The sequence below is a fragment of the Kryptolebias marmoratus genome, linkage group LG16 (assembly GCF_001649575.2).
Source record: "Kryptolebias marmoratus isolate JLee-2015 linkage group LG16, ASM164957v2, whole genome shotgun sequence".
Taxonomy (NCBI): domain Eukaryota; kingdom Metazoa; phylum Chordata; class Actinopteri; order Cyprinodontiformes; family Rivulidae; genus Kryptolebias; species Kryptolebias marmoratus.
In genome coordinates this window covers 8,428,561-8,455,418 of record NC_051445.1, presented here as the reverse complement: position 1 = coordinate 8,455,418, position 26,858 = coordinate 8,428,561, and the positions used below count along the sequence as shown (strand labels likewise).

Here is a 26,858-nt window from a genome sequence, read left to right as displayed (position 1 = left end):
CGTGATTGGCTATTCAACCGAGAGGCGGACATTCATTGGCTAGCGTCGTCGGCATGGGCGGGGCCTCACCACTGTCAGGTAGGTATGTAGGAGAGACATGAGAGGCGGTGCGTAAACAGTGGGCGAAGATGGCGTCAAGCAAGAAGGGTGGAGGGAGTAGCAAATTGGAGAGAGGTGTGAATGGAAAACGCTCGTCCAAATTGAAAGAGGGTCCCGTTGGTGAGTTTTTCTGTTCCGTGTCGACACCGCTCCCTCGCACTTGTCCCATTTAAGAACTGCCCCCGTCATATAAACGCTATCTCCTGCTAGCTTGTGTTAGCAACTTGGTTAGCTGTTGGGAACCCGGCTGGCTTTGTAACTATTATAAACGTCTAGTCATTATTATATCACATAAAACACGATATATTAATGAAGCATATGCGTAGGCTATTAAAAAAACATTAGTAGAAAGAAAGGAAAACGTCCTGTCTACGTATTTCCCCCGGCATATCTAGTTGAAAGCATCATGATATTGCTAAATACCTGAACTAGTGTCATTCATATGTGTCGGAAATGTATTTATTTTTTTTTATAAACTTTTCACGTCTTCTGCCTCTAGTCTCTTCCGCTGACTCTGACAGCACCCACCTGACCAGGTACTTCAGCCGAATAAAGAAGAGAGGGGCGTAGATTGACGTGATTAAGCGGCGAGTGTGAGATGTGAATGGGGAGGGTGTGTTTATGCTGCCTGAGCGTAAATCTGTTCAAACAATAGATGGTTAGTTCCACCTCTTTGACACAGGACTGCTCTGATTCAGGGTGACAAGAGAACAACCTCAGGCATCGGGAAGCTTCTGTTAGGAAGATTTGATTGTCATTTGTTCCCGTCAAATGCTTACAATTTAACCACTTCTAACCTAAATCTTACATGTTATGTAAGGTCTTTAACACACTTGGCTTTGACCAAATCTGATTTTCATTTCAGGTCGTTGCATTAAAGCACTGAACTGAGCCCTAACTTTGTTGGGTGGATGGGTGGGTGGGGGTGTGAAGGCTCATTGTTACTGGTTTCCTGTTGTTGCCTTTTACCTTGTGAGTATGAGTGAAGCTCCTCTGTCTGACACTGCAAAGACATTTAGAAATGTAAAAAAACGGGGGGTTGTATGAAAAACAAAAAAATCTATTTGTGCCATCATACTAAAGTTTCATTTTATGTCAGCATGGATAAAACACTACCTAAAAAGTCTAGGAATCTTTGAAGAAAATAAGTTATACATTCCTATAAATGTATAATGTGTGTTGGTGTTGGATTTATGACCTATATATTGTCAAAAGCATTTAATGTATTTAACAAATCTTACATTGTCATCAAGCATTTAAAAAATAAGAAGGATTTCCAAAGCTTTTTGGTGAAGTTATTTGACCTTGTCTGTGACATTTGTGTTTTGATGACAGAAACAATACAATTAACTAGATGAGTTGTTATGATCACTGTAAGCATTTCATTTCACAGTGTGACAACATGCACAACACAGGAAGAATGGATGTTCAATGAAATGTAGCTATTATTTTTGGCATTTAAAGCAGTGTTTTTTGTAATTGACATCACAAAGTAAAATTCTAAATTTAAAAATGGGCAGATTTGGGAAACATTTTTGGGTTAATTTTAAAAGTGGGAACAACAACCAAAAGGAGCAGGAACAACAACATTTTTCTTAAGTGTTGTAATGTTGTTTGTGTACCTCCTTGTCTGTGGATGAAAAGTCATGTCACCACTCGTTCATCGAGTTATGGGGCGGCAGCCAAGACTTCCTCTGTGTTTTTCCTGAGAGAAAGGATCGAACGACATGTTCACCAACTGTTTTTTGAAGTTTCACGTGGTGAGCATGCTCTGTGTGCATCAGTATTTCTCAAGAGTTGAAACTTGCTGCTAAAATGAGGGAAAGAATTTTGGACAAAGGGTACTACTTTAATAAACTTCAGAACTGAAAGGCTGAGAGAAGCCTCACCAGAACAACACTGACAGCATTATCAGGTGGATGGAAGGATAATTAGTTGTTGGTACAATAACTTAAAAATATGGTAAATGAACTTAGAAAACAAAATGTTTAATTAATTGCAATGCATTAATAATGGCGCAGTTCTCAAGTACAATTTTTATGGCTTAAAAGTATTTTGTTTGATAGTGCTGTTTATTTACTATTTTTAGTTTTAGACATTTTGCCAAGAAGACAAAACACTTAAAATGTGTTATTTGTGCGATAATAACAATTTTATTTCTTAAATTTTAAAGCCAGTTTAATCACATTTGGGTTAAAAAAATGGCCAATTAATTGGTGATTTTATTGGTGTAAGGTGTTTGCTTACATTTGTTCTTTAGACTGACCTCCGTAAATGCAATGTGATTTTAATTTCTAACCTTTAACATTTAAAATGTTTTCTTTTTATGGCTGTATATCTGCCAGTGTTGGTTGGGTTTTGCCAACTGTGTCAAAGGGTGTTGCAAGCTGAATGGCCAATAGTCACAAGGAGAAAGTGGTTGGGGTTGTTTCCAGATATCCTGTGTTTTTAAATGAGGCATGGGAGGGACTAACGGAGAATATAGAGGAGGCTATCACATTGCTTTCAAGTAGATTTGCTTTTGGCAGGCCTGCATAGAGGAGACGGAAAGCTGAAAAGACAGTGTGATGACAAAGAAGCAACAGGCAAAAGAAAAAAAAATAAACCAAACTTTCTTTCCATTTTAACTTTCTTTTTCTCCATGCTTTCATTGCTGTCATGGAAGAGAGGAAATTGACATGGACACAACCTTGAACTCAGACGCTGGTAATCATTTTTTATTTTATTTATGCTTTGAACTGTTCAGTTTGTGTTAATTCAAACCCATCAATTGTCCTCTGTGTCAGCTACAGTTAGTTTTGTGCCAGCAATCAATTCACGCTGTCCTTGGGCCCCACAGGAGTCATTGTCTGTAATGTTGCTGTTGAACATGACTTATTAATGCCCACCCTCATGCATTTTTAATGTGGAGAGACCAGGTACAACCTAGTAGTTGCAGCAGTGAGCTTACAGGACACACTTGTGTTAGTGAAACAAAGAAGGGCAATGCTAAAACCTGCTGTTCCGTTTTGACATAGAGGTGAATGTTTGCTCAAAAGGCTGAGGTGATAAGGTCAGTAGGTGAGTCATGTTTTTCTTATGGCAGGTAAGAGTGTGATGACACGAGTGTAATGCATTTTTTTTTTCTTTGAAGCATTAATTTCATGTCTAAAAGTGTAAAGCCTGTATTGGGATGTGGTACGTTTGAAGTCTTTTTGAGCTCTTGAGGTGGTGGTACTTGTTCACTTAACTGTGCTCATTTACATAATATTTGCATGTGATGTGCTCATTGAAGTTCGGATGTGGGTGTAATACCTGCCAACTTTATTGTTATTAAGCAAGTTTCCGAGCTGCTTATGCTAATCTGAGTTTGAAAAGTTCATCCCTAGCTTACTCTGTCAACATCAGGCCTTACTCAGATGAGAGCCGTACAGCCCTGCTTTAATTAAGCTGTGTAATTTATATTTTGGCTCTGTGCCGGAACTTGTTTCATTTCAACAGTGTGTCATTTGGGTGACTCATTGATTGGACCAGTCACCGTATCCACTGAGGCGGCACTGCTGAGAAAATTTTGTTGGTGTTTACTGTTTTTGCTAATGTAACGTGTTGTTTACAGCTTCGTCTGTTGTCAGGTTTTGAAAATTAACATCTACACATAATCTTTTGGCTGCAGTCCTGAAGTGAAATAACAGTCCCAGAATCATTCATGTGTGTTGTTTTGATTGATAAAAGATTCTGTCATTGATTCCTGTGATGGATTTCTATGACTAATGTTTGCATGACATCATGATGAGTTGATAGCAACCTCAAGATAACTCATCCCAGTTGTATCTCTGCTGTCTTTTGGACCTCGTAAAATAATCATTGAGTCACTTTATTTCCATAGTGCATAGTGTTTACAGGTAAAACAAGTGTGCATAACTAGAAATTTGTAAATTCAAGTCTGTGTTATACAGCACTCTTACCGTATAACTTGAAAGATATAATCAAAAATCGTATATTCAACCCCAGTGATTAGTTTGAAGGGTTTGTTCAGTTTGAACAAGTGGAATAGCTAACTCTAAATTCTCTTAACGTGACATTTCCTGTGAAATCACGAGATATTGAATTAGAAGGTTTTCTTACTTTACTGTAAATAGATGTGAAGTTAATAACAAGACTGATAAAATCTATTAATATGACAATTTAGTTCTCTATTGTTATTCTGGGACTCACTATGGATTTAAATTTATAACTTTTATAAAGCCCTAAAAGGAAAAAAAGACCTTCATGCATCCCTTTAGCTTTTGCCTGAAGCAGGTACTGTATTCTTGGCTCTTGCAGAAGCCTCCTAAGGGCCTGTTTTAGGCTTTTTTATGGATGCACACAGTAATGTTGATTTTATAGTGTCTAGTCCACTTGCAGAGACATGTTCATTAAACTGAGATCTAGAAAGACTTATTCTGCTAATGTGCACTACAAATCAAGCTTTTGGGCTGGTTGGTGCTTTATGAACTTGAATCGCGTCAGTCTAAAGAAATTTGCTGGGTGTGATTTGATCATTTCATTCATCGTTACACATTTATATCCAGCACAGTAAAATGTGTCCTGCCAAACAAAATTATTGTCTTGTAGAATGTGAAAAAGAGACGTATGAGGCAGGTGCTAACCAGTAGAAAGGACAAATGGATGCGAGTTAGACATTTTTCATGCAGTATGTGTGCTTATGAGAACTTGTCTGGCTGATGAATGTCTCTGTAGATGTCAGACGGATATGATTTCTCCCAGCAAACCGAAATAGTCTCTTCTGTTACTCATCCTGAATGGCAAGGCAAAGGATAATAATTGTTCTCAAATGGTTCAGTTATTTCTTTGACCCTCAGGACGGCATTTCTCTTGGAACGTATTGTTTCAGTTTTTGACATTTCCAGGCAGCTCAGGCCAGGATGTCTCTTTCAGGATCTGTCTAGAGAAACTGACTGTTCTGGTCTTCACTTAAAAATATAATTGAAATTCTTGTAGTGCAGTTAGAATTTTAATATCAAAGCTTTGAGGATTTATGTTAATTTGACAAAAAGGAATGTTTTTATTTAAAGTTTAAAACGGTTTAACTATTGATGTTTTAATACATCACATTTGGTCCTCAGCTGCTTTTGACTAATCGCATTTTCAACTACATGTGCACGAGTCACGAAAGCTTTTCTGTAAACTCTCACTTTCTCAGGGAGACACAGGTGCTGTAGTCTTTGTGTCTGTTGTTCCATCTTCTCTTACCTTTGTCTCTCAGCATGCCAGTCACGCTTTACACCAAGCATCAGTTGGTTCCCAGAGCTGTTGTGGAAACTGAGTTATCAAGTGACTCAACAGAAAAGCACGATCCAACAGGGCCGGGGTGCTGGATCTTTATCCTACATTTGAATAGCGATATGAGCGTGCCTGATAAACATACCCAGCTGTGTGTTGTCAGCTGCACACCTCCCTCTGGGACTATTATGTGAGGGTGTTTATATGTTTCTCTCAGTTTCTCAATAATCTGTTTGTTCCCAGCAGCGTCATGCTAGCAGAGAGCCTCTGCCTTCTCCTCCTGTTCCACGCATGCTGGCCTGGATCTTGGGGGGATTTTGGCTACTTAGCTTGGGTTTACATCTTTTAATTTCAAGGCTTGCTTAACACACTTCAGTCCGTGAGCTCCTGTTCATCAGACTAGAGGGGCTTAGTTAACAGGCCTACGAACATTCTGTTGGATATATCCAATGATCTCCCATGGGGCACAGCGTTTCTTGGATGTTTGTCCTTTATGCGTGCGAGATCAAGCTAATGGCCAAGATTTTACAGTGACAGTAACCAATGAGGCTCTACTTTAGAATTTTATGAAGGTTTCAATGCGATGATCTAATAAAGCTTGTGTATTTAGTAAAACTGTAAGGTTGTTTTTTTTGTGTACTTAAATGTACTTGAAAAATGAATCCCCTTACTGAAATATATGCAGTTATTTTAATATATATTTTTAAAATATTGTCAAGTACTGTAATTATTATTTTTTTCTTTTTTCCTCTGTCTCATTCTCTACCTGTTCATGTTTTGGTTTCCCTTTCTCAGTGATGGACACACAGGGAGTGTTTGCAGCCCTGTACAGTGTGTGTGAAGAGAATGCTGCTTTCTTCTCGGGTGGAGCCAAGGGGTCACAGGGTGATGCTGCCCGACGGCTGGTGGAGGCCATGAAACTGATCCAGGAGCACGCTCGCAGTCTGGAGCCGGTTATTTCAGGCTTTGCTGCTGTTTACCATCATTTTGACTTTGACCCACACATCCCTGCTAATGGCTATCGCTCACTGGTCAAGGTAAGCCGCGAAAAGACTTTTATCTGTTGGAGTCAAGTCGTTACTTTTTGTTCTTATTTTCAACCTTGGTGCAGCTCAGAGAACAAAAAGCCTCAAAAGCCGCACTGCATTCTTAACAATATTCTATCTCCTGGTGAGTAACTACTCTCCAGCACTCTTTGACTTGGTATTGCTTTGTTTCAAGGGCAGTACATTTGTTGCAAAGATTGATTTTATGTTGCAAATTGGGCAAGATAAATCCTCCCACTGCAGCATTCCTCACCACTACTGTATCAGCTGTTCTTTATCTTGGACAGTTATCGATGAAACATCATGACCTTCAGTTGGTGCAGATCACCACAGCTGAATGTGTCTGCCAGCAAATAAATGCTGCTCTTGTTTTTCAAGCCCCTCGAGTTCCCCATTTATAATCTTTTTCAACCCTGCAGTGCTGCTCTCACAGCTCTGTGGTGAAGCAGGGAGTTTTTTTTTTTTTTTTTTCATATAATGCTTTCATTTTGGCTTGCTGTCACACATCAAAATATTCTTGCAAGCTTATTCCAGTAATCATAATTACAACTTAAGCATACCCAGAGGACATGTCTCTTTAATGAGGGCACAGAATTATGAGTTGCTTTGTTATAACTTTTAATGGATGCATCAGTTTCTTGTTCGCCATCTAAGGAATAAACATTTTGTGCAAGTTGTGTCTTTGTATTTCCTGGTGATAGAATTACCCTAATTTGCTTTTTAAATTCTTTTTATTAAAGCTTTTAAATGGATAAAATTAGTTATTTGTAATTTGCATTTTAAAGCTTGTAGCCTGTTTTCAAATGGCAGGGATTTAACTTGTTTTAAATAATCCCCAAAGTTTTATCCTATGTATTGTACTTTTTCTAGGTTGTGCGTTGCTGCCTTCTCCACATCATCCACAAGGGGCGCTACATCACAGCTAACCGTCGCAGCATCTTCTTCCGAGTAGCGCACAACGCGGGCGAGATGGAAGCGTACTGCAACGCCCTGTGCCAGCTGCGTGCCCTGCTCTATCTGGCTCAGCGCATGCTGCATGACAACAGCCATGGCAACCTGTTTTTCCAGGATGAAAGTGGACTGAGTGAGAGCTTTGTCCGTGAATATGCATCTATGCATAAAGGGTGCTTCTATGGCCGTTGCCTGGGCTTTCAGGTGAGATGAGGTTTATTGCAATAGAATAATAATGAGCAATGGTGACGGATGGGGAGGGTGAAATTTAGTGCCTGTTCGAGGTGTGAAAACTTAATTTTGCTTTAAACAAAAAGGGAACAAGGTGAAAGTTCTGTAAATAATAGTGAGGAAATATGAGCAGCAACCTTGCAGACATAAATTCTCACATTTAAACAGGTAGCTTAGTGCATTCTGATAAAGGCTTTTAGTTGTGAAGTTGTTTTTTTTAATAGTTACTTAATAATTTACTTCAGTTATTCATGTTCTTTTCCAGTAAGCTTAATGAAAGATGTTTAACTATCAGCAGACAGAAGCCAAAATGAGGACTGAAGGGGCCAAAAAATAGAAAACTATTCCGAACGAGACCCATCTACGTTCCATTTGAACAATTACATCACAGTAATTTTATTTTGACTGTATTTCTTGTTTTATAAAAACCAAAGATTGAGTTGTGGAATTTGTTTTTATTCCCTCCAGTTCACTCCAGCTATTCGACCATCTCTTCAGACGATCGCTATCGGCCTTGTGGCCTTTGGAGAAAACTACAAACGCCATCAGTCAGGAATAGGTTGGCATCATCTTATCTTCAGCCGCACGTTATCATCGTCCAGTCACATCATTCTCATTCATGGACCATACTCATTCATTCTCACGTCCCTTCTACATTCCTCCTTGGCCCCTGACTATGTACCTTTTTGATGTTGTGTGTTTTGGATCGTAGATGCTCTTTCATCCTTTTGCAATCTCAAGGGCTAGCTGCTGTGTTTCTTGCATATTTCAGAATGTTTTGAACAAGAACACACAGTTAGGTTTAGAATTGGAGAAAGAAATAGAAGCACTATCATGTACACAGTTTATACAGTTGTGCTACACACACACACACACACAGAAATATTTTACACAAAAAAAATAATTCTCCCACTCTGATGCTGTCTTGTGCTCTGTGCTGCGCCACAGTGGACGCAGGAGGTATTGCACCTTATGGTGAGTGTATCAGAACCCTTCCCTTCTTCATTGTAGTCCTCTGTGGTGACTGGAGAGGCACTACAGAAGTATTTAGTATACTTCCTGGTATACTAAGCAGTTTTGCACTGTGAGTTGTCTTAGATCTATATGTATTTTAATTTGAAAGTTGAAGTTTTGACAGATTCAGGTAATCAAAAAGTATTTTCACAATTTATTTACTGCCACCTTTGTCCTAGAATAATAAGCAGTTACACACAGTGAAAGCAGAAAAGATTCTTAATACAATCCAGTGTTTCTGATCTTAATTGGCAGTAGCACAATACATTGAATATTATTCTCGTAGAAAATAAAGGTAAAAAAAAACTCCTGAAACCAGCCGACCCTCTCAGGGTAACAGGCTTTTCAGATTACCGGTAATCCAGTTTTGTTTGCTGTGTAGATTTAAATTTACAGCCTTGCTTTCTGTCAGTGTTTTGCTTTCTTCCTTATTTTTCTCTTAAGTTTTTCTTTCATTGTCATTGCTTTTTCTTTCCGTATCCACTTCCTTATTCTTCATTCCCTCCTTTAACCATCCATGTCCTTTCTTTGTAAAATTTCTAATAATCATTTCATGATTTTTTTTTTTTTTATCTTCAATCTATACTCTGCGTTCTTTCATTATAATTTTTTCATTCGTCTGACCTTGCTGTGACCTTCACATTATACAGCCTCCTCGTTAACATCCGTCCTCCTGCCTTTCCCAGGCGTGGCAGCCAGCTCTTTCTTTACCTCCGGGAAGTATGCCATCGACCCCGAGTTAAGAGGGGCAGAATTTGAACGCATCACCCAAAACCTGGATGTCCATTTCTGGAAGACCTTCTGGAACATCACTGAGACTGAAGTCCTGTCGGTGAGTAAACACAGACAGGAAAAATAAATAAAAATGCTCCAACACTTCTGATTTATTAGTGTTATCTGTGATCACGGGTAATTAAACATGTGTGCCACCTTTTTTTTTATTTTAAAGCTGTATTGTGTTTATAGTACTTTGACTAGAAAAAGTCTCTTTCTTTTTATATATTTTGCCCTATAGGTCATAAGTAATGGAGTGGAATTCAGTTTATGTACTGAGGTTCATGAGTTATTCATTCAGTTTCTCTATGTTCATATTTTCTCTCTTTTCTTGCAGAGTCTGGCCAGTATGACATCTACTCAGGTTAAGGTGAACCGAGCTCTGTCAGTGCCCGCCGTGCCCTTTGACCTTCCCCTGGCAGCCAACCACACAGTGTCTGTGAGCATAGCTCCACCATCAGCTCACATTGGCCCTGCTCCCGTTCAGATGAGACTCATCTCCTATGACCTGCGGGAAGGCCAGGTAAAAGAACAAAAAAGGCTTCACAAACTCTAACCTTTTGCTAAGCTTGTGTTCTAGCTTTTTATGTGAGTTTTTTGGTTTTTTTCCTAAAAGTATTTGTAGTGTGGCCTAATTTTAGTTTCAGCTGTTAGGGTTATGTGGTTATTGTTAAACCGTTTTGTCAGTCGCACGTTTTTTTTAAATTTTTTATTTGTTCATTACTGAAATAATACATCTGTGTTTAAGCAAACTGGATGAATATCATCTGTGAATCTTATGTTTTCTCATATTTGTGTCACTGTTTTTTTTTTTTTTAACTCTTTCATAAATCATTTAGGAGACCCAGGAGTTAAAATTCTCACCTTTTGTTTCTGTGAATTACAGTCGAGAGCAGGACGTGTCGGCAATATTCTGCTGCAGAGCAACTAGATAATCCGGCTCTCAGAGGAGCCCTGTTGCTCACACTATCAGAAATATATATTTTTATTGAAATTGGGTTGTGCTTGCAGCTCATACAGTATGAATACAGTTTTTATGTGCAAAGCTAACATGATCAATAACCATGAAAATTTTATTCTTTAAAAAAAAAAAATTTGATTGTTTTTTTTTTGTTTGTTTGTTTTTCTGAGTTACTTTTTCCTTTAATGCATCTACCATTCTTTCCAGGACAGTGAAACTCTGCTATCTCTCTGCCGCTCTGAGGGGGGTGCCATCTCTCTATCGCTGGGACTGAAGACCAAACGCCTTCCTTCTTCTCCCTGCCTCCTGATCCACTTCCACGGCGGAGGCTTTGTGGCTCAGACCTCCAAGTCCCACGAGGTGAAATGATTCCCCCCCATATGTTGTCGCTCAGTTTCTCAAACATTTTCTCCTACTGCATTTAGCAAAGCAGAAGTAATTACTCCAAGCTGTAATAACCCATTTAAAAAATACTAAACTGGTAAGCTATTTTTATTATCAAATACTTTGCAGTATTTTACAAAGTGATAATATGGATTTGGTTGTAATAATTATATTGACACAGGCTGTAAAATGCTGAAAAATAGTATGCACGATGCTATGTGGCAACTTAGCATAAGATTATTATTCCACACCTGGCTCTGCTGTGTTTTAGATTTGAGTTGGTATTACCAAAGCAGTCATCCGACCTAATTCACCTTTGTATTCCTTCAATAATGTTTACTCATACTAATTGTAATTGAGTCCCAGATAATTAAAGGGACAGACACAAGTTGACAGCAGAGGGGCAGACAGGTTACCCATCTGTCTTTTCTCCTCTGTAGTGTGGCATGTAATAAGCTGTTAAGTTAATTATTTTTGTAATTATCCCCTGAAAAGTTAATAGAGACACTATGACCACTCTCCATGCTTTTTTTATTGGCAAGGTGCAGTCCAAGCTGGCCCTTGTCTATCAGCTTTATTGCTGCATCCTGTCACTGACTTCATTCTAACTGCTCTACTTTTTGTGCTGAAAATGGGTCTAGGATTTCTATTAATTTCTACATGACTATGAAAACCTAAAGTGACAATATGTGAACTCTAAAGAGGATGAGCACACTTGGTTAATTTTAATAAGAGAAATTATTATTATTATTTTTTAAACTCTGGTATGTGTCCCTGCTCCTTGTTTGCCGCCTGCTGACATGGCCGTTTGTGGCTATTTGCAAGCTTTAACTGCTTGCGGCTCTTTTCAAGACGGGGCTCTGTGAAATTGCCGAGGACATGGCCATCCTTGATCTGCAGCTGCATAGTAGCACGAGGATGAGAGGGGAGCAATCGCAGGGCTGAGGGAGGCTGTCATGTTGAATTAAGAGAACTGTACAACCTCATAGAGAAAGACTACCCTGGGCACTAATGGAAGACTTGTCAGACTGTCCTTCTCTCTTTTTCCTGCCTCTCCTGTTTTTTTTTCTTAGGTTACTTCCCAGTCTCGCCAGCTCTCCACAGCATTTTTTTGTTTTGTGTTCATTTTCAACATTTTGGCATCACTCACCTGCTGCCTCGCATATTTTTCCGCAGCTCTTTTTTTGTTTAAAATCCTAATGAAAGGACATGTAACAGAGAATAGAAAATCCCAACCTTCTGTGTTAGAATCCAATGTTATTCCGTTCATCCTTCCCATGATTCTGTCTCTTTTGCTCCTTAGCAAAATAGAGTTTGTCTTCAGCTGCAGAAGCCTGTACTGCTCTCATTGCACAGTGAAGCTGTGATCAAAAATGGATGTAACATCTATGAATTTAGCAGCTTGGGCAGAGCCTCAAGAGTTGGGTAGTAGAATTAAAAGATTGCAGATTAACAGCTTTGCTCGTCTAAAAGTGAGTGGAAGCTCTCATTAATTCCCTCTTTGGGATCCTAGGAAGTGTATATCCAGAGTCATGTAAAATTAAACTGCCTCGATCCCACCTCAGCTAAAACACACATCTCCACTCTGCCCACTGGGCCATTCCTCATGAGAGCTTAGCTTCTTTTTTTTACAGACACACGATTAGCTGTCTTGACTGACACTCGTGCCCTTTGACTCGGCTCCATGTTGACACTCTTTGTAGACTGCCAGCAAGAGGTGTTGTTCTCACTCAGCATTACACGCTCATCCACACCTCGGGAATACCTTTACTGATTCACACTGTCTAACCGAAGCCGTGTTTACACACTTTTCTGTTGCCTTGATCCAAGATTTACTGTGACGAGCAGGGTTTAAAGACATCGCAGTTGGCTCAAATTCTCTTTTTTTGCTGAATTGCTTGTTGGTAATTGGACATACAAACAAACATACACCTTGCTTTCCCTGACATTGTTACTTTGACCACAAGTCAAAGAGAACAGGAACAGATTTAAAAAAGGGTGAATATTCTTTAGAAATAATACCAAAACTTTCAACCCTTTTCTCATATTTCAAGGTCACTGCATGAGAATAGCAGACACTTAATGTTTGTATAACAAGAATAAAAAGAAATGCTTCGTACTTCTGGTAGTATTTTTATAGACTCTCCTTGAAAAAACCACAACACTGTTTTGTCGATTTTACACTGTCGATTTGACTGCAGAGTAGGACATGAAGCCACTTTTATTACTGTATCAAAAAGAGAGGAAATTGAGGTGACAAAGAGGGGAGCGCTCATTCTTTTTGTCTCGTCCCTAAGTCAGAAAAGCAGACGGATGACATCAGAGGGATGCATAGTGTTCATTTTAACCTTGTCTGAATGTTCACCCCCATCTGTCTTTCTCCCATCATGACTGCTGTATGTTTGTTTTTTTAAATATTTTAATCATATACTATAATATATTTGTTCATTCATGAGACCATTCCTGTCTTGGATTTGTTTTTATGCAGCCCTACCTGAAGAGTTGGTCCCAGGACCTTGGTGTTCCTATCCTATCAGTGGATTACTCTTTGGCCCCTGAGGCTCCCTTCCCCAGAGCTCTGGAGGAGTGTTTCTACGCCTACTGCTGGGCTCTAAGAAACCACCACCTACTAGGTACATTCATCACACACATTTTACATTGCACTTTTTCTAGTACATTTTCATATTATTTTTTTGGTTTAAATAGCAATATTTCTTTTCAAATCTGCTCATTTCTTGCTAAATTAATAAGAAATCATATTAAGTTGAATAGAAATGCAAATATTGTTAATTAGTCTATTATAAATCAGTTATAATTAAATGTGTTTTGGCTTAAATTGATCAAATATCAGTAACTGAATTAGATTTCTGGCTGTTTGCTGTAACTGTCCTTGAGATTTGAACCATTTGGAAATAAATTATAAATGCATATAACTCAGAAAATTAGAAAATGTTTCAGATGTTTTATATAGTTTCTGTTTTCTGTTTCAAATTCATCGCAAACCCAAAGAAAACAAAAACTGTTTGTTTTTTTACACCAAAAACCCATCCCACACAGAAAATTTACTTTTGTGTTGATGCTTACAGTTGAAGCCTGCTGCATCCTGCTGCTGTCAGTAGTTCTTGAGATGCCTCTACAACCAGATTGTTCCCTGATTTGATTTACTGAAAATAATTAGATACTCTTTGGTCTGTATTAAGTTTCCCAGTCGATGGTGCTTGTCAAAGTGGAAACAAAGCCATGAAAATGGAAAAACAGACTGCAGGTCTGTCAGATTGGGATAAAAGGATGAAATGCACAAAAGGCTAATTTTTTGCAGTAATTGTGACGCCCTTGAACTTCGAAAAGTTTAACTCTGAAAAATCACCAACAGATTTTTAATATCTCCTTGTTAATAAAACATGAGTAATGAGGAACAAATAGTAGTGGTAAGATAAGACTACAGAGGGTAATTTATGGTTGAATTATACCTTTTTTATGAATAAATAAACAACAAAGTAAAATGCAAAAATTATAGTATAGGCAGAATCAGTTTAAGGTGCTGCTTAAATCATCAGCTTAATCTGATAATTGTCTGGGTCTACTACAAAGATTAATTTATCACTTCTTTCACTTTTCTTGCTTTTCATATTGTCAAACAAACTAAAATGCTCACCGTTCAGATACAAAATACAAAACATTATAGCAGTTTGGGTTGCACCTGTAAACAAAGCATTCTGTTAAATTAAATCATGATTAAAGTGTGTTATGTTATGTTATGAAAGCAAAAAGGAAATCAATGAGACACCTGTTATTAGTAGTTACACATAATCAATTTGGTGTCAAGGAAAAAAAACTAAGCTTTTCTTGCATCTCCTTAGTTTGTGGGGGGGGAAAAATGAACCTTTGTTTTATTTCTTTACCCTCACCTCGTCTTATTCGTTTTCCTCTCTTCAGGGTGGACTGGAGAGAAAGTGTGTCTGGCCGGTGACAGCGCAGGAGGAAACTTGTGTGTGACGACATCAATGCGGGCTGCTGCCTTTGGTGTGCGGATGCCAGATGGCATTGTGGCAGCCTATCCAGCTACCTTACTGACGGCCTACGCATCCCCCTCCCGTCTGCTGACGCTGATGGATCCCCTGCTGCCGCTCAGCGTGCTTTCCAGGTGTCTCAGTGCCTACGCAGGTAAGGCTGTGTTTGTGTGGATTTGTTGAAGACATCTTGTTAGAAGTTTTTCTTGTGGTCTGAAGTTGAGACTTAAGTCTTAATTTGTTTTAGATTTTTTTTTTTTCCTGTCTTTCAACCATGCAAGTCATGCATAATCTAAACAGAATGTTCAGGATGAAAACTAGCAGTGATGGCAAACATCTTTATAACATAAATGACTAGTAAATTGCAATCTTTCCACAGAGAAACAATGATTTCCATAATTAAGTAAAGTGTTTGTTTTAGCTAATTAAAATGGATCTTTTATTGTCTAATTAGGTACCCAGTTTGTTTTTTTCTTTACCTGAAAGAGGAATTTGCTTCTTTTTTAAGAGAGCAGCGTTAGTCATAAACCCCATCATCTCCTCTTGAATTTAATTGTTTCCTCAATTCATTATCCCTTTTACAGTGTTTATAGCAAACAGAAATATCTAATCTTTACAAAAGACAAAAACAGCCATGGTAATTTACACCATCATGGTGATAAATCTTATTAGAATAAATTGTGTGCCAAAATATTTTTTCAGCCGTAGGATAACATGTAACCCCATAGCCATTTTTTTTTCTAACAGCTACTCGGCTGAGATGAGCAACATTCTTACATTGTCAATAACACTTGTGGAAAGCTGGAAAATACTGGTGCTTTTTGATTAAATGAATTTTTCAAAGAGAAAAGCAGTAGATGACTAAGGGACACTGTAAAAAGTGGCAAACGATGCAAAACAGTCAGAAATGTTGCCTATGCTGACACTCTCTTCAGTTACTTTAATAAAACTTGTTTATTTTATTCCCATTCAATGACATCATCTATGAATTGTTACTTATAATAGAAGTGTCCTGGTGATAGCATCATACAGTCAATGTTTTTTTATTATTATAGGACAAACCTATGTTTTTCTTCATTGCTTTGCCATCTTCTTTGTTGTTACTCACCAGTGCCCACTGAAGACAACCTTTTTTTATATCTATTTTTTCCTGTATGTTCCTCCCTCTCTGCAGGTAATGAGCCACAGACTGAGAAGCAGATAGAAAAAGTGAGCACGCTGAGCCTGGTGAGGAGAGATACAGCGCTGCTGCTGCGAGATTTCCGGCAGGGAGCCTCCAACTGGATCCAATCTCTGCTGGATCCCAACAGAGCCTCAGCCTCCTCCAGCACAGCTGCAGAGGCACCACCGGGAGCTTCTGATACACCAGCAACTGGTGTGTTTGCGTTGTGTGTATGATTGTGTGAATGTATAATAAGGGAGGAAGATTAAAGATGTGGGCGGTTTGAGAGTAGGATTGTTGGCAGCTTTTGCGTTTCAAGTTTTCCTTAAATGCAGCTGAGAGTAAAGCTCATGTGTTTGTTTGTCCACACTTTTCAGGTATAAATACTGTTTTTGTGAAAATACGTTTGGAGTGAAACTTGGTACCAATGAGGTTGTGGTTGACTTGTAAATTGAGGTTAAGTTTAGGTCGTGTGTTTTTGAGCCGGACAGTCTTTAGTGAATAGATTTCAGTGTTTGCAGTTTTGATGTGCTTTTCCACATTTTTCAGCCTGTTTTATTACATTTGTTGAGGTGTTATTTGTCCAACATCATCAATTTGCCGAGGTTTTACAGCTCATATGGAGGAAGTTACTGATGTGGATCCCTGTTCTTAAGCATCCAACTAACCAATTATTGCCTTCTCTCTCTCTCTCTCTCTCTCTCTCTCTCTCTCTCTCTGCTGCAAAATCCTTCTGGAGCCCACAGTTCATATTAGCTGTCCTTGTTGGAGCAGCAAAGCCTTGACAGTAATTGTTAATTGTAGTCACAGTAGACCTAAAAAGATATTCTAATTTTATTGGTGTCACCTAAGTTCAGTGACACTCTTACAGCCTCAAGCTCAGCCTAATCAGAGCGCCATAGGTGGGTGTATATCATTAAAAGGCCATCATGGCGCTGAGGCTGAGGTGCTTCTTAATTAAAGAGCTGGGAGATCTGCAGAGCTTTGTAAGGAGACAAGCCATGACGACACACAGTGGTGTTTTGACAGCTCAGGGTGGGAAGATGAGATCACAGTGACAGCTCTTTGTGAATTTCCTCCACCTACTTCTCGTCTTCTTGATATATCCCAATTTGCATTTTGGGCTTTTAACTGTTGGCTGTCAACCAGAGGACATATGAGAAGCCTAAACAGTAGAATAAGCGAAAGTGATTCTGAGTAACTTAGTGTTACTGTATTTATCATATGACCTCCAACATCCATTTATCCCAGGTGAATTGTAGATGGTCTCTTTTGAATGTAACATGTCAGATACTTTGTGTGTTTAATTCATTTCTTCCTTCTCTCCTTTGGTTCCTAGATACAGTGAGGAAAAGTGTTTCAGCTGCATCTATCTCTTCTCCTCACGCTGACCCTCCTGTGCCAAACGAGCCATCTGAGTCTCCCAACAGGAAATTATCTGTCAAGAGCAAGACATGCCAGGACTTGGGATCCCACAACAATGCCATTCCCCAAAGCCCACCGCTGAGCTCGGAGCACACTGTACGTCACGCTTCAACTTGTTTACATTTATGTTAGCTCGCTCTCAGATGATGCTCTTATCTAGACAACGTTAACTCAATTAAACTTTCAAGAGCTGCTGCTGGTGTGGGAGTTTAGGCTGTTGTTAAAAGAACATGTGGAGAAAGATTTCCACCAGTCTCTCCCCTCTGATCATGTTTTCTCTGGTTTCACACAGCTTGCATCAACAGAATTTTCCGTACAGCTATTGGATTTTAAGGTTTAAACATTTTTGCAGCATGGAACTATTTTGACTCCCAACCCTGTAAAAAAAAAAAAAAAAAGCTGCACATCTTTGACTTTGATGAACTCAGCTGAGATTATTTCACCATCTCTCACAAAGAGATTAAACTGTAAAATGCTTACAGAAAATCCAAACTTTTGGCTGCAGATTATCTTTGCTTTTTTTTTTTTTTTTTATCGCAGACAGATTGGATTAATGCCCAGCATTTGGAAACAAAAAATAGCAAGTAGTGATGTAAGATATCAAATATGCTTTTCCTCCTCGAAATTGGGATTGTTCGGCTAAGACTCAGACACTTTGCCAAGGATTTTAGATTTTCACAAGGACAAAGTGCTGTCTATGCATATTTAAGCAAGTTTGCTTCTAAAATATTAAAACTTTTACCTTCTCTTTTGACCTCTCAGTGCTGTTTAACCAAAACCTGTTTTTTTTTCCCCCTCTTTTCTTTAGATTGAAAATGTGAGTTTCTTTCTCTCTGGGGACAGTGATACCTCCATGTCCTATGACCTGTCTTCTGTGGCCATTCCACCCCCTGCTCGAGAGGACGGATCAGAGCTGGAGCACCCCAGGGAGTTCCCCCTGGGCTTTGAGCCTCTGAGATCTGAGCAGCTGGCTGAGATGAGGTTGCAGAGTTCTCCAGTGGTCAAGGATCCTTTCTGCTCCCCTCTGCTGGCTCCTGACAGCATGCTGAAAGGGCTACCTCCTGTGCACATAGTGGTAAAACATGTTTGATGTAATAATTAAAACGTACTTTTAATAACCGTATTGTCTGAAAGTGCAGAAAGATACTTAATTGATCCCCTGGTGGATATTAGCTTGAATTAATGATTATGATTAGTTTACATTTAACACATTTTTAACTTTCATGAGGAAGTGTTTGGAAATATGTAAAGCACTGCAAAGGCAGAGTTACAAAAATGATCTTGCCACATATTTTATACTTTATGTAAACTTCTTGTTGGCTTAGAAGATAAAACTCACAGAAATGATGAAAAGCTGCTGACTTACTTTGGTTGTTTCATACAATCCTCCCTCAAAGTAAATAACAGAAGTTGGACAGAAAAAAACAAAGCAGACTCCAAATGAGTCTGTGGAGATTTTCAGAGGTTTGAGTGGTCGGGGAAGTTTAAGCCCTTCTTTGTCTTTTAAGATTGGTGTTTCATGTCTCCCGAAAACTGGTGCTGATTTTTAAGTGGCTTTAGTGAGTCAGCAGAACTGAAAAGAAAGCCATGACAAAAGACGCTGGGATGCATGGGTTCCTTTTTTTTCCCATCCCTTTTAATTAAGATTCTTGACATGTCTGGAGGAAATTTAAATTTGCTTTTCACCATTCACTTTCCCTTCTTTACCTTTGCTCGTCTCTGTCCGTCGCAGGCTTGTGCATTAGATCCCATGCTGGATGACTCGGTGATGTTTGCCAAGCGCTTGAGGAGCGCAGACCAGCCTGTCACTCTGTGCATAGTCGACGACCTCCCCCACGGCTTCCTCAGTCTATCGCAGCTCTCCAGGGAGACGAAGGAGGCCGCCAACGTCTGCGTGGAGCGAATTCGCACCGTCTTCACCCAGAAGGACACGCCCCCGGAGCCGCGCAAACACCGCAAGCTGGAACGGACCAATGGGGGCGTATCGGCCTCTTCTGGGGAAACTGGTTCTCTCTTTGTTGGCTCCATTGAGGATGCAGAGCCAGCTGTGGGGAGAGGAGCTAAAATTGCTGATGGGGAGGACTCTGTTGCTGTGGCAGCTCAGAATAACACTGACGCTGGCGGCATCGGTGCTTAAATACAGTTAGATTTAAAAAAAAAGACCTCAGTTCACCCGAGGAGTGAAAAGAGAGAGCAAATGAATGTGAGACTGAAGTAGGCAGTGCAATGTCTGAGCGAGAGACGAAGACGATACTCTGAATTACAGAAGGGGGGCAGGAGGGGGCAGCCTGTGTTTAAAAGACAAAAAGAGGAAGTGGAGCTCTGAAACGCATCTTCTTTGATTTCACGATTCATGTTGCTTATCTGTGCATCTTTATGCAACAACGGAAATCTGGCCGACCAAACTAACACGCCCACAAGAAGCAGCCATGTTTCAGAATGAGATGATAATTTCGAAGCCTTTAAGATCAAAGGCACTCACCCACACACAGCTCACATACTTAACAGAGTTTCTGTTGGGCAGCCGAGACTCAGACATAAAGCAGCACAGAACATTCTTAAGACGAGGTCTGAATGGGTAATTCATTGAGGCTGAAGCGGGCCCTAATCAGATAGTGGTGGGCACACTGTATGCTTCTGTGTGGAGGCATCCACATCAAAATGGCCACTTGTCCTTTAGGGATCCTCTCTAAATCACACTTAATAACTTGCGTTGTCTTCTCCATTATGCCAGTTTGGCAGTCAATACAGCTCACTTTGTGGATCCTAACTATGTTGACTCTCTCCTAAATAGAATTAGAAAGCTAAACACGGCAAACTGGAAAAACTCTAAACTGAAAGAATGGATTTACTTCTTTCTTGAGATTCTGTTGCCGTTTTTTTTCTTTTTAATCTTATTGTAAATTCCATGCAGGAATGTTATATTTATGTCTGTTTATATTCCTGCTATTATCCATAACAGACTTGTTTAAGCACCATATTATTTTATAATCTTTTGCTGTTTATTTACCATAGTTTTATAAGTGCTGTCAACTTATCTCCGTTTCTTTAGGCTTGACTGCTGAGTACAATCAGTTTTTTTTCAATTAAGCTGCTATCCTGTTTGCAGTAATTAGTGTTGGAAAGAGAAGATGCATATTAGAAAGGGACACCGTGTCCCTTCTCACTGTTGCCTTTGGTAGTTCTGTTTTAGTAATGCAAAAAAACTGCATTATACTGATTGTTACAATGAAACTAAGATGGATTCATTTGAAATCAAGCAAATGCAAGAAAACATCGAGTCCATTTGTGTAAGTTCTGGCTTTAAGATGTGTTTAATAAGCAACATCTTTTGATCATTTCACGACTGGAAACGGTTGCTTGGTGTTCTCTTCCTGTGGAAATGGAGTTGGAGTGCATCTGTTAAAAGCCCGACTCTCAGCTATCATTACACATTTTTCAACTTGACAACATTGACTTCCTTGCAAGTCGTTGCGGCCTTTCTTCGTTTCTTTTTTATTTTCTGCCGTGTCCAAGTACCACTTTAGTCCAGCCTGAAAATTTCTTATCTGACAGCTTGTTTTCTTTTTCTAACAAGTCAGAGGCTTTTAGGCAAATCTCGAACACCCCTGCTGTCAAAATCGATCGCAAAAGAAAACTGTAAATGTCGCTGATTTGTGTTTGAAGTCAAAGTGGCTGGTGGTCCAGTTATTTGCACTCTGTGCTGCTAAAATTGGGGCTTTTAGTTGTTTTTTGTTTTTTTTGATGACTTTAAAGCACATTTCTGGATGCGTTCTTATCGGAGTTCTTTAAAGGAAACACGAACGTCCTTCAGGAGGGTTCGTCCTTACATCAGGTCTCACCACGTACAGTATAGATGGCAACAATGCTGGCTCTGCCTGTCCTGCCTGGTAATAGACCAGAGGTTGCCAGGTCTGCAGAGAGGGACGCTGCTTGATGAATAGGATTTAGCTGATGCTCGGGGTGTGAAATCCTCCCCCTGTGGAAGTGCAGGATTTTTCAGCAGCAGTCATGCTAGAGGATTAGTTCATAGTCAGTTCTGTCAGCTCGAAGTACTTACTGTAATATTTTTTGTCAGATTGATGGAAAGAAGTTATACACTCTTTCGCTCTGTGAGATTTTGGACTGGAGTTAGAATTTGCTTTAATACCTGCTGGTTTTGCTCACTTAGCACTTTTGCTGCATTTGGTTTGTCGATCTGTGCAAGTTTATTTTAAGCACAAGCTTGTGTCGTTGTTGTTGTTCTCTTTTTTTTTTTTTTGTGGCTCAAATGTGTGCTTTTTTCTATGATTGGAACGGTCTGTTTTAAGTGAGGGGAAACAGAAGCACCCTCTTTGTGTCATGTGTTCCCATAAAGACAAGTACAACACTTCACTGTCAAGAGACGGTTCAAAACATTAATTATTTTTTGTCGAGGGCCACCACTTTTATGTTGTCAAGCCTCTAAGAGACCACGGGTTTTGCTTGGAATATGGAGGGTTTCATAAATACCAAAAACAACACTCTGATGGGCTGCGAAGCTGATTTTTATTTGCACACAAATGAAAAATGTCCAAAACCTTACACCCATTGTGTATTGGCTTTCACATGTCCTCATGGCTGAAACTGATGGACACAATCCCATCAGACGAGACTGGTCACATGATTTCGGTCTAAATATTTCAAGTTATGCATTTTTAGGTTTTCATTTCTGACAAAGCTGTGGATTCTTCAAATGCTTAGAATGCATTTAGTTTGAAGCTGAGCTTATTGTTTCAGTGTTTGTTTAGATTTGTGTTTCTAATAATCTGTTTATGTGTTGGAGGACAACTGTAAGCTCAAACCATTCCTGTGAGTTCAAAACATTTCTGAATGTTCTCAAGTTGTGTATTTCTAGTCCTCAAGTGTTTGTTTGGGAAACATTTCTTTCCTATTCTTCTATTCCATGAAGTGCAATACCGCTATAACAGTGAAGCATTTAGAGAACAGTGGCATAGTTTCTTACGCACAGCATCATTTTTTATTTTATTTTTTTCCACATCTTGAGTCAGAAACGCAGTAATGCAGCTTATTGTTGCGCAACATGTATCACTCCCTCAAGCTTGGGCTTCACAGATAATATACCAGCCCATATACATTTTCGTTTTGTTAAAGTTTGCTAAACTTACCTCAAGCACGTCTCCGAACTGTTTCCATTTGACGTGTTTTTATTTATAGTTTTAGTTTACAGCAGCACCGAAGACAGCAGCCATCATCTTAGAACAGATGCTCTGTCCTTGTTTGCTGCTGTTAAGTGTTACCACTGAGATACAGGTGCTAGTCTGTGGATAACCTGCACTCCATATGCAAATTGTGTCGCATCAATCCTGATGTAGAGTATGTGCACTCATTAAAAAGAGAGGAGGGGAAAAAAAACAAAGCCATAGAATAGAAAAATGTTTTTTATCTTTGTAAAACTATATATTTTTGCTGTAAACACCACAAGTGCAAATCTGTATGTAAATGAATGTATTCTTTAAGTTATGACTCATGCAGATTATTTTACTTTGTTCCTGATCAGTTTCGTTTCCACTGCAGTTTTTATGCAGGTTCCATATGCTGTATGTAATACACAATGTGTGTGTAGTCTCTTCCCTTGCTGATTTTATCTAAATAAATATATATTCTCCTATGAATTCTGCAGTTGTGTTCAGGTTTTTAAATGAACCCTTTCATTGCGCTGATCAAACAACACAAAGAAAGATGAGGATTAAATTTTAATTGTTTTTTTGACTGAATATTTTAAGTGTCGTGATTTCCAGATGTATTCATCTCTTAATTCTTTATTTGGTTGTCTCACAAACTGGAATTAATTTTTTTTTTATTATTTTAAAGCAATAATTCTTTAAAATGTATATGCATGTGTATTCAGCTCCTTTGGTTTGAACCCTAAACCATTACCTTCAGAAGCCACATGATTTGTTACATAAGATCCAGCTGTAAACAATGTGTCAAATGATTGTAGAGAAGAACAGATCAGGGTTAGTTTCTAAAAATATATATCCTAAACCCTGAACATCCCACAGAGCTCCATTAAATCCATTATTAGGAAATGGAAAGATGATATCACCACAACAAATCTGCCAAGAGAGGGTCATCCACCAAAACTCAAGGACCGGGTGAGAAGGGCATTAATCAGATAAACATTCAGGAGGCCAAGATAACCCTGATGGAGCTGGGCAGCTCCTCTGCAGAGATAGGAAGATCTGTTCCTAAGACCAATATAAGCTCCACAGAGCTGGGTCTAATGGAAAAGTGGCAGGGAAAAAAAAATCATTGCTTAAAGAAGAAAAAGCTGGACTGTTTGGAATTTCTTCCCCAAACCTGTGGAAGATGGTGCTGTGCTTGGATGAGACCAAACTCAAACTTTTAAGTCACCAAGGACATCATGTCTGAGGCAAATGTACCACCTCTCAAACTGTGAACATCATCTCTACAGTGAAGCACGGTGGTGGCAGTATCATGCTGTGGGGGGTGGTTTTCATCGGCAAGAGCTGGGAAATTGGTCAGAGTTAAAGGAAAGATAATCCAAATACAGGGGGAAAAAAAGTCTTGAAAGAAACTTGAAGTTTTCTGGACCTGAAACAGTCCGCTGAAGCAGCACTGCAGTGGTTTAAGGACTCTGTCATATTTTTAACACTTATTTGTGGCACCAACATCCCAGTAAAGGTGTTACTTGCAGTGCAGTTTTCAGCAGGTAAAATAATGCAATTTCTTTACATTGTGTGGTCTACCTTTTGTCAGCTAAATTAGGCCTAATTATGTAGAGAAATACAAGCCTACATTTGTTTTACCTTGTTGTAGTTTGCAAAGGAATGATCTTATTTCTCCCACATACATCAGAAAACCTTTCGAATAATAATATAATCAGTGTTGTAGCAGGAGGCCAGGCATCAACTGTCTCAGTGCTACTTCATTAGACCTGTGCGACCTCAGATGAAAACATGATTGCAATCAGGGATGGCATTTTCAGCGTGTGGACGCGTCGCGTGGTCAAAGCACGAGCGGAACGGGGCGCGCGCTCGACACCCACCACGCCGATCCCCTTCCCAATAAACCCACGTTCCGAGGCACACCACCACCACCACCCGCCATCAATCTTCAGCAGCTGGAAGAGGCAGGAGCAGCGAGGAGACCCGCGCGGACGCGCCTCGCCTCCTGCGTCGTTCCTCCGTGCGCGCTCTCGAGCAGCTGGCTGAAGGCTTTCGGGGAGCTCGGAGAGCAGACGAGCGGCTGCGGGGGAGAGAGGAAGATGGAGGTGAGGGTCGGGGAGAGACTCCTGTGGCTGGCCGCGCTGTCCAGCGTCCTCTGCGTGGACTCGGTCCTCGGGAAATACGTCAAAGGCATCGTGGACACTAAAGAGGTGAGCCCCGGCGTCTCTCATTTTGTCTCCTCGCCGCGGTGACACCGACACAGGCGGAGAGGAGAGGACTGCGTACCCAGGTGTCTCTGCTGAGACCAAGCTGCTGTAAATTCAACACTCAAGTTGCTTCTTTTTTTTCATTGCTGCTTATCGCCAACCACATGAACAAACATCACCTGTTCGGTCGAGTATTTGCGCGTCATCTCCGAGTCTGTCGTGTTTTTTTTGTGTGTTTTTTTAACCCTTATTTGTGGCACCAGCGTTGTCCCAGTAAACAAATCCCACCAGTCCACGGCTGCCACTTAAGCTCCCATTAAAACGGACCAATTTTTAAGCCATATATGCGTTAATAAATAATCTGTAGTCTTGTTAATTGATTAGCTGAGCCGTCACATGTGTGCGTCATGTTTCTGGAGCACAGTGCTGGGTTTGTGGTGAACCCACAGAAACTGGACCCACTAAAGGCTGGTTCGGGATCTGATGTCAGCTGGATCAGCATGGCATCACCTGAGGACAGGGACAAAAAGGCTGCTTGGTTTGTAGGCTTTCTTGTTGGTCTCTTTAGGAGTTGGGTTTTAGTTTGACATAAATGAACAGTGGAATTAGGGGATGTCTGTATCACTGTTGACAGAGTATTTTCATTAACAGCTCTGCCACAAAGGCTTGAGATCTATTCATTAAAAGCACTTAGTAAAGCTGTTTGGTTTTACAATGAAGACTTTTTTTCTGCTTGTGAAATCAGCACTTCCTGAAGTTTTAAATTGGGACGAAACCTATGCACCACCGATCACAATATAGATATGCAAAATAAAAAAGGGTCAAACCTTTAAGTCAAAGATAACGTTAAACATTTCCTGTTGTCCTTGATCAATTAAATGCAAGCCGCCAAAAATGCTGGATTTTAAATAGAAAATAATCACATTTGTATTTAATAGTGAAGGATACAACAATCCTATCACTGAGCTTTAGAAGATGGCCTTCCAGTCGGAGGATCAGGGGTTTGATTCCTAGTTCCTGCAGCCTCCTGAAGTGTCCTTGGACCAAACACTAAATCCCCCACTGACCCTGATGTGCTTATTGGCCAATGAATGAGAAAATGGAAAAAAAGGACTATGAGTGTAATATATACTTTGTATAAGTCAAAGCACTGGATGTGTCTGTGTTAATAAGAACCATTATAAAGCACTTTGCAGAGACTGGAAACATTAAAAAAAGCACCATACAAGTGAAGACCATTTACTCTTCTTTATATTTTATACAAAAATTGTTGCAGATCCAACATCGGCACCCTAAGTTTATCAAGATTCCCGCTGGCATTGTGCAATCTGACCTAGAGGAGGAAAAAACTTAATGATCAGTGATCTTTAGGGATTTGTTACAAAAATAAAGATATTTGTCTTTGGAATCCTCAAGACACGGTGAGCATTTTGCACCAATCCTACACTCCTTCTGAATGTCTGAGCTAGCATGCTGTATTTTTATTTTTAGAACTGTGGCTGCCAAGTTGTCCTCATATTTCCCAACTTCAGAGGATCTTGAAATGAATCAAACTGTGAGATTGATGTGACCAGTTAGAATCCCCAGGATGATGATGGGGATCTAAATAGATGAAGTGAACTAGAGGCATTCGTCCATACATCACGGCTGTTGAGATGCCCTTGAACGCTGGCAGAATCTGCACCTGCTCCAGTGGAGCAGCTCTGTGGCGATGCAGCAAAAGGTAGCACTTGGCAACTTCCAAGACTGTGTGTGTGTGTGTGTGTGTGTGAGGAACAGCTCCTGACTAAAAGGACAACCATTTTTTTTCTTTCAGGACTCTGCAATAAAGATTATACATTAGCGAATCTGTTTAGGCATTCCAGGCTTCCAGGCTGCTGATAAAGTTTTACATAACAATACTACACTTGCATTTTATTTTAATGACTTGGTCTGTGAATTTCATTGAAAAGGTCAACTTCAACTTGATTGATTTCAGTAATTCCATTTAAAAAGTGAAACTTGTATATTATATTCATAGATTACATACAAACTCATATATTTCAAATGTTTATTTCGTTTAATTTTGATGATTACAAATGACAAATAAATGAAAATCTCAAATTCATCATATCAGAAAATTAGAATCTTGTGAAAAGGTTCAAAATTGATGGCACCTGGT

The 26,858-nt window shown here is 39.6% G+C and overlaps 2 protein-coding genes across 3 annotated transcripts in view; both read left to right on the top strand.

The window, feature by feature from the left end:
- The first annotated feature begins 89 nt into the window (after nucleotides 1-89).
- lipeb (lipase, hormone-sensitive b) lies at nucleotides 90-22,973 on the top strand. Of its 2 annotated transcripts, XM_017415575.3 has the most exons (15): nucleotides 103-219; nucleotides 599-635; nucleotides 2,765-2,805; nucleotides 6,157-6,398; nucleotides 7,278-7,562; nucleotides 8,058-8,148; nucleotides 9,290-9,435; nucleotides 9,715-9,900; nucleotides 10,546-10,698; nucleotides 13,211-13,355; nucleotides 14,659-14,886; nucleotides 15,907-16,107; nucleotides 17,234-17,415; nucleotides 18,128-18,394; nucleotides 19,052-22,973. In XM_017415575.3, the coding sequence occupies exons 1-15, from the start codon at nucleotides 129-131 to the stop codon at nucleotides 19,454-19,456; spliced, it is 2,700 nt and encodes an 899-aa protein (XP_017271064.1). In that variant the 5' UTR covers nucleotides 103-128; the 3' UTR covers nucleotides 19,457-22,973. The 2 variants fall into 2 exon arrangements, with proteins under 2 accessions (XP_017271066.1, XP_017271064.1); XM_017415577.3 differs by lacking the exons at nucleotides 599-635; nucleotides 2,765-2,805 and having other exon boundaries at nucleotides 90-219.
- Nucleotides 22,974-24,428: 1,455 nt separating this feature from the next.
- The window catches only part of tmem145 (transmembrane protein 145), a 42,670-nt gene continuing 40,240 nt past the window's right edge, over nucleotides 24,429-26,858 (top strand). Inside the window, exon 1 of the mRNA XM_017415627.3 lies at nucleotides 24,429-24,700. Within this exon, the coding sequence (XP_017271116.1) occupies nucleotides 24,590-24,700 (111 nt within the window). The 5' untranslated portion in view covers nucleotides 24,429-24,589. The remainder of the gene's footprint in view (nucleotides 24,701-26,858) is intronic.